General features: G+C 45.2%; 1 protein-coding gene across 1 annotated transcript; it reads left to right on the top strand.

Moving 5' to 3' along the window:
* Window positions 1-46: 46 nt before the first annotated feature.
* On the top strand, window positions 47-6,186 carry COIL (coilin; the record flags this gene model as incomplete). The annotated part of the gene is made up of 7 exons (XM_084273687.1): window positions 47-297; window positions 724-1,912; window positions 2,216-2,302; window positions 3,326-3,373; window positions 3,966-4,041; window positions 5,126-5,214; window positions 5,714-6,186. The coding sequence occupies 7 exons, from the start codon at window positions 47-49 to the stop codon at window positions 5,819-5,821; spliced, it is 1,848 nt and encodes a 615-aa protein (XP_084129813.1). The 3' UTR covers window positions 5,822-6,186.
* Window positions 6,187-8,159: the final 1,973 nt, after the last annotated feature.

Below are 8,159 nucleotides of genomic sequence, written 5' to 3'. Positions count from 1 at the left end.
TCTCACCGCCCCTTTCCTTTCACGGCGCTCTGCGGCTCCTTCCAAGATGGCGGCCGCCAGCGGCAGCCCGTTGCGGCTGCGGCTCCTCTTCGACTACCCACCGCCGGGTAGCCCGGGCTGCGCGCTGTGCTGGCTGCTGCTGGAGCCCAGCCAGGCGCGCCTCGTCACCGACCTCATCAGCCTCATCCGCCACAGGTTCGGCTTCAGCCGGCGGGCCCGCCTCAGCCTGTTCCTGGAGGGAGCGCTGCTGCCCCCCACCGAGAGCGCCCGCCTCGTGCGGGACAACGACTCGCTTCGGTACGGGAGGGGCTGGGGGGGGTCCCGACGGGCTTGAGACGCGGGGGCGCGGGCGGGACCCGTCCCGGGGAGCCGCTCTCGGGCCCTGCCCGCGGCTCCCGGGGGAGGGGGCGGAGCGGGAGCCGGGCGCTCGCGGGCTCCGTTGCCGCAGAAGCCCCGGGATGCTCGGAAGGGGCTGGAGAGAACCGGGCGGGGATGGAAGGAGCGCGCTGCCTCCGGGCCCCTAGGGAGGAGCCTGCGGGGGGCAGGGGCAGGGCCCGAGGGGCTCGGCTGGGCGTGGGGCGGCTCACGTTCCCTGCACGCCGGCTGCACCGTCCCGATGGCATCCCCGCTCCCACGAGGCCGCCTCGCCCGAGCAGCTGCCGCGTAGAACCGCGTGTTAACCGCGCCGAACGGCTCTCGATCGGGTCGTGTTTCTTTTGGCAGAGTGAAACTGGACGAGGTAGTCGCAGAGGAGGATGAAGAGATAGGAGATACCTACTCGCACACGCCAAAAGAGGACAAGAAAAGGCGCAGACAAAAGCAGGAAGAGGAGGAGTTTTCCAGACACGAAGACAGGCATAAGAGGGAGAAGAAAAAGAACAAACACCCTGAGTATTCCTCTTGTAGAGAGGAGGCCTCTGTAGATGTTTGGGACTCTCATAAAAGGCAGAAGAAAAGAAAAAGAAAAGAAGAAGATAGTGGAAGAAACAGACTCGTGGAAGGTAAGGAAGAGAACTCTACTGACCAATCTAAGAGACTTAAAGAAACGGAGAGGGAGAAGCGGGTGGCAACGAAAAAGAAGGATGAAAAGCAGACAAAAGCTGCTGCAGCAAAGACAGCTTCAGAGCAGGCAGAGGAGAGGTTTTCTCTAAATTCCGGTAAAATTAACAGCAAAAAACCCACAACGCAGCCCAGGAAAAAGAGGGTGGGATCTTCAGATTCCTCCAGCACGTCATCCAGCAGTGACAGCAGTGAAGTAAACTTGAAGCGAAATAAGTCTTCCCATAAACCTGTAGTAGCAACGCTTCCCAAAGACAAACCCCAAGCTGCTGCAAATTCTAACGTAAAAACTGTTGTTTCTAATAAAGTGACTGTGAAGTCTGATGCTGAAAATTCCACTAAGACTGCAATTAGTAGAAATGCTAAAAAATCCCAGTCTTCTAGCTCAGAGTCTGACTCGAGTACAGAGGATGAGGAAGTGGCAACGGCACGAGACGGTACTGCAAAGGAAAAATCACTGCCTAATGATGTGGCAGATGCAAAAACCAGCACCACCAAGGCTCCCAAAGCAAAGACCTCCACTTCAGAGTCTGATAGTTCAGATTCAGAAACGCTTGTTATTAAAAAACCTGCAGCAAACGCTGGACTGAGTAATTCTGTAGTAAGAAACTGTACTAAACAGTTGCCAAACAGTAATCAAGGACCTCTTGCCAGCTCCGGCCGTGGAAGGGGGCGTGGAACAGGAGAGGATAACTTCTGGAGAGGACCTAGGGGCCGAGGGTTTCGTGGGACGATGAGGGGCCAAGGCCATGGGAGAGGAGCAAGCCCTGGTTGGTTCTATGACTACAGCAGTGAAGGCCAGAAACAGAGGCAGTTAAATGAAGCTGCAACAAACGCTTCTGTTCTTGTCCAGGTGAGTGACTTACACAGTCACAGGTCACTGTGCAGCTTTATAGGAAAATCATCCAGGATGTGAGTAACTTGTAAAAGCAGAAACAGGCTGGTAGGATACGTGATAATTACTGTACCTGCATTTAGCAGCCTGAGAAAGTGTTTATGAAACAATGTGTGATTGTATTGTCTAACTCAAAGCAGTCAGATATCTCTTACTCTTCTCAGAATCTCTTTACAGTCCATACAAGCAGAGACACTGTCTTCTGGTTTTATTAATACAGTCATTAAGTCAGTGGTAAAATTAAATCTGTTCGTTTCACAGAATCCTGTGGAGGTCCCCAAGAGAGACTATAGTGTGTTACCTCTTCTGGCTGCACCACCACAAGTGGGAGAAAGGATTGCCTTCAAGGTAAAAAAACTGGTGAAATACTGTGTGTTAGTGGGCTGAAAGTTGTGCAGGATGTGCTACAGACAGCATCGTACTGGCAACCAAAAGCTTGTGCTGAAGAACCTCATTTTACTTGTTCTGGGACTGTTACTCTAGAAGTATGAGAGTTAGGAAGAAGTCTGCATCTTACTTATCTGTTCTTTTTTTAAAAAAATCTGTTTTAAACTTAAGCAAATGGTTCAACACTTAAAACAGCCTGTGTCTAATGTTTGTAGGCATCTCTGAAAATATTTGCTCCTCTCTTGCCATCTTTCTGACCTGATGGTTTCCTTCACAGCAGAAGCTCTTGGGTTTCTGTAGTTGGCTCCTGAAAATTCTTTTGTTTGAAGCCTGACTTTGTTTTTTACAAAGGTTTGGAGCATTGACATGACTTACATGCATTTCTTTAGACTTCCTGTATTTGTATAACACAAAGGTTTTCTACACTGTCACTTCAGTGTGAATTTTCATGTACATTTATACTCTCAGCACACAAGGCAGTTCACAAATACTGTAATTTTCTAATTGCACCTTCACAAAGTGTCTCTGACTACTGTGGGCATATTTTCAAGGTTTATGTTTAAATAAGAATACCAGAAAGAAGCACGTTACTCCTGTCTTTCCAACATGCAAAGAAAGTCAGGATTAAAATCAGATGCTAGAAGAAGGAAGAGAAAAATCTGTACAATGTTTCTCTCTATAGCATTTCTACGACATTATTGTAACTGTTGCCATACTAATAATTAGACTCCACTGCAAAATAAAAGTAACTGAAAATGAAGTCACTGCAGTTGAGGGGACTGGGATCCATCTCCCTGATCTCCTCTCACAGTCTGACCTGAAGGGAAATCTGGCAGAGAGTCCTGGAATACTTCCTGGGACTGTGATCAGCATCAGGATCCACAAGTGGGAGACTTTGTTCTTGCTGAGGAAACCAGTGGGTATAGGTGGCATCATCAAGGATCAGGAAAAGCCGTGACTTGTTATTTCTGTTTCTTTCAACAGCGCTTGGAACTAACTGAAAATTACAGTCCTGAAGTTTCAGGCTATAAGGTGTGTTTTTCTTCCCTTAATTCATTCACAAACCTATTGGAGGTGAGGTGAGCCTGAAATATTTTGAAGTTAGCAGTATTTTTCTCATCATCCAGTCGACTCCACAGGCTATTCCTGGTGCAGCAATAAATGTGAAAACTCTAGAACCCCAAACTAACTGAAAATCTGAAAGGTGTAGCAGTTATTAAAAATAACCCACAAGTGTTATTAGTGACCATTAATATTTTAGAGATGACAAAAATTGCAGACCTTCAAGTAGAAAAACTTCACTGTATTCAGGTTTACTGCTCTTTGAAGTCAAGGCAAATTCTTGAACTGGTGCAAATAAAATTTTATAGCTGCTTCAAAGAACTTGGTTTCTGGACAAATACCAATATAAATTACAGGGGTGGTGACAGTGAATGACTTTGGTCACTGCTTTGCACGCTGCTGAGGTTTTTAATACTTTGCAGATTTTATACATGGAGGTAGGAAAACTTGACAGTTACACTTTCTCTGACTGTGATCAAATACCAAAGTGGTTGTAAATAGGAAATAGTTACTCAGTGCTGAAGTATGCCATATCTGATTCTTTTCTTCTTGCTTTATGAAGGAGGGGAAAATACTCAGTTGGGATGCTGAGAAAAAACAGATCGAGCTTGAGATCCTTTCAGCATCGGCAGGACAGGGTAGGTACCCTGGGACCCAAGTGCTTGTCATGCTCATTGCTTGGAGAACAGCTAGTCTGAGGCACACTTCATGCTTCAGGGGTATTTTGTATTTCCTCAGGTTCCTCCTCAACAACCCCCTTCCCTCCTCACTCTCCCTCAAAAACTTATTTAAAGGGAGGAGTTCTGGGGGAGCTGGGTTTGGTCAGCCTGGAAAAGAGAAGGCTGCGGGGGGACCTCATTGCAGCCTTCCAGTACCTGAAGGAAGCAGAGAAACAGGAGGGGAATCAGCTTTTTGACAGGGTAGATAATGGCAGGACAAGGGGGAATGGATTAAAGCTAAAGGAAGGAAGGTTTAGATTAGATATTGGGGGAAGTTTTTTACAGAGAGAGTGGTGAGGGGCTGGAACAGGCTGCTCAGAGAGGTGGTGGATGCCCCATCCCTGGAAGTGTTCAAGGCCAAATTGGATGGGGCCCTGGGCACCCTTGTGTAGATCTCGACCTGGAGGTTGGTGGCCCTGCCTGTGGCAGGGGGGTTGGAGCTCTGTGATCCTTGGGGTCCCTTCCAACCCCGACCACTCTATGATTCTGTGACACCTGCAAGTTGTATTGAAGATGCTCGTAGGTATTAACAAACCGGAATTTTGCCAGTCAGGAGAAGGCAATAACTCCTCTCTGCTGTGGCTTCATTTCCTGATGGAATGAAAACTAATATGTGGTATTACAGAGAAAACAGTAGATGGTAATGCTGTTCTTTGTGAGGTCAGGGGAGCCACTCTCCTCAGTGGATGTGGAACCAAATCCCAGCAATGACCCAGCACGCTTTGGACACTGAATGTGACTGTGTGTGCCAGGGCTGCCATGTAAGCCAGCATTAATGAGTCACCTGAGCTGTTCTGCAGATTTACACAGTGTATTGTTGTTTTTCTCATGCACGTAGTTGTATCAGGCAATTCCCTTACTTTTGGCATGTAGCATTCAGATTTACCTCAGATTTTTTTTTCAATTATGAACCCAAACACCCTACTGAAAAAACCCTGCCTTGTTTTGACTAGCTTTCTAATCTCAGTACTTAGAGTTAACGAGTTCTTTGTTTGTTTTTAAGTTGCTAAAGAGCCAGGAAAATTCGATCTGGTTTACCAGTCTGCAGATGGAGCAGAACTGATAGAGTATGCGGTTCCTCAGGATACGAAGGTACGTGGGTGTCCCCTTTGGAAGCCTGTAGCCCCTTACAAGTTTTGCATAGCTGATACCTGCCTTGCTGTATGACTGTTCATTGCAGTGAGATTCCCTTTATCATAATACATCTGATTTAAATGGAAGCAAAAATAATTGTTCTTTTCTAGCAAGAACTTGCATGATTACAAAGTATGAATAACTTCTTGTGTGTTACTCAGTTAACTAGATTAATAACCCATCATCAAACTAACATTTTGTTTTGGCTAACAAAATAAATGCTATCATGTCTAGATAAGGAGTTCTCACAAGGTTATTTGTTCCATGCACTGTTGTTGTTTTTACTTACCCAGAACTCAGGCAGGTTGGGGTTCATGAAGATCAGTGAACCACAGGAAAGATCCATGATCTTTGTCCAGTAGTGCTGCTGTTCAAGTCCAAACAAAGCATCCTATGGGAGAGATTGCATCTGCCTGTATAGCTTGTGTGTGCTAAATATTGTCTGGTTTGTTTTCAGATAACTGAAAGCTGGGATGCACTGATAGAGCCAAGACTGATTATTGAGCCTCCAGTTAACGGATCTAGTGTTGAAAATGGAACAGTTTTAACATCTGAACTCACGTAAAATATTGTATGGACTTGTTTGGACTGCTGCCTTTGAGTTCTGAGGGCAGCAGATGCACTGGTGGGTATTTTTAATAAAAGATTTTACAGTGAAACTATGCCAAAAGAAGAAACACTTTTTCCTTAGGGATGTTTTGATGTAACACAGGAATACTTAGTTTATTGGAAGTCTTTAATACAGATCAGTTGGTTTGGGGTTGGATTTTTTTTTCCTTAATAACAATTTTTGTATCCTGTAGATGTGAACTGCAGAACTGGAATGGTGTGATCAGAAAGATAAGACTGTCAATAACTCCATTTAAATGCCTGAGGTTTAGCTACAGATGTATAGCTGCTATACAGGGGTAGCCTGCTGCAAACATAATTAAAAACAACATGCAAAAATGAAATATATAAATACTGTTAATGTGCACAACTCTGCAGCTGCAGAGCATGATAAAAATGCCATGACCTTGCAGTTACTTACCAGGCTTACCTGAACATTTTAGGAAAAGCTTGTGGATCTTTAAGCTTCTGTAACTTTGAGAGGCAGATAAACAGTCCTGGCAACTGCCAACTTCAGTGAGAGCCAGTGGAATCTAACATGACTCTCTGACAAAATTGTGTAGGCTCTGAAAACCTCTTTGTTTGAAAGGAAACCCTTTTGCCCTTTAAGTGCTGATCTTTACGTGCTGCCTTTCTTCTGTCCTTACTAGTAGCAGAATGGGTCCTGAGGTGGTGGCAGTGTGCTTCTCTGGCACCTCCCCTAGTTCTTAGGAAAGTATTATTGAGGCAGCGCCTCGTGCCCCTGTGGTACTTGCATCTTGGCAAATCTTATAATTTAATGTAATCCCTGTCTCAGGTAGTTCACCCCTAACTAGAAGACATGGAAGAAAAAACCCCTAGATGGGAACCAACGCCTGAAACCTTCCACTTCAATGTTTAACTGACAGGTACTCTCAACTAGTGTGTGGCTACATAGAACTACTGCACAGCTTTGCATTATCCATATTGCCATGTCTTGTTTCTGAAGGAATCTTTTATTTATAGGAGAAAGCCCAGGGTGTGAATTGCTGTTCTCCTTAGCTGCCTTTTTATGTTAAGACTTGTTTTTTAAAAAAGTACTGTTGGATTCCTGTGTGGATATCCTTACAAACTGGATAAAAAGAAATTCCCAGAATCTAGCACTGTGCTGAGACAGTTCTTGTTAATAGAAGGATGTGTTTTTTCTAAAAACTCATTAATTTTGAGTCCCTACAAAATTGCAAAAGCTAAACACAATTATTTCATGGCATTTCAGAATACAATTCATCTCTTATTCCATTGCCTACAGTACATTTTGGCTACAAATTAAATGGGTACAGAGTCCCAGTGGCTGTGATGAAGGGATGGTGGTTGAAAACTCATACACCCCAGAGAGAGGATGTTTCGAAGATGAAGTCATGGGTTTTATTTACCCATTGTTCCCAAGTTTGGGTGAAACCACTGCTTCAATGTGCAGTGTAAATGAAATCAAGTACCTGAGAGCTGGCTGGCTGCCCTTCCTGGCACACCCACACACCTTGGCAGCCACCCACACAGGCATGAGATGGGTGAGACAAGCAGGACAGGACAGAGGGTACAGGACTCCTGGAGGGAGCTGCAGATACTCCGAACAAACTGCAGCACTTACCTGCTGTCCCTAGTTTTGGGGTCTCTTGCCCCTTTGCTGGGGCAGTCCAGCTGTCAGGCACTGGGGCTCCTTGCCACTCTCCTCTTTGCAATTTAGTATTACAGGCTTGTTTAAAAAAATCTGCTACAGTTTTTTAACAAATTCTCATCTGGTGCCTCCAAGTGTGAGGATGGGTCTGACCTAGCAAGCTGCAGCCACGGGCTGTGGGCCTGCAGACACAATGAGCACCTGCAGCTACAGACTGGCAGCCACAAGCTGCTCAACACATCTTACAGACACAAAGGTTTGCTGCTGTGACTCCAAGCTTTGCAAAAAAGACACTGAGTTGGTGCTGGCTTTTAGGAATTCGGGGTTAGCTATAATTTTGATAGGAAAATTGTACCTACTTAAACCACTCTGAATATTAAATCCAAAAAAGTCAAGAGGATGAGAACACTCATTTTGATAAACACCCATGTGTGCAGGAGGAACACTGTGTTCTGCTGTGCTGCTAGCTTTCTGCTCAGAGCTTGAGTGGCACTTTGAATCTACAATATCTGGGCAAAGGGTCAGATTTAGTTCAGAACTACATGAAGAAGTCCTCAAGTAGTTGCAAGGAAGCAGAGTAGTAACTTCAGTAGCTACTTAGGTGGTAAAATTCTTCAGTAATTTTCAATGTTAAACATTATTTGTTTTAAGACAGCAGGAG

The sequence above is a fragment of the Gallinula chloropus genome (assembly GCF_964237585.1).
Source record: "Gallinula chloropus genome assembly, chromosome: 20".
NCBI classification, from domain to species: Eukaryota; Metazoa; Chordata; class Aves; order Gruiformes; family Rallidae; genus Gallinula; species Gallinula chloropus.
This window is presented reverse-complemented; position numbering and strand designations above follow the sequence as displayed.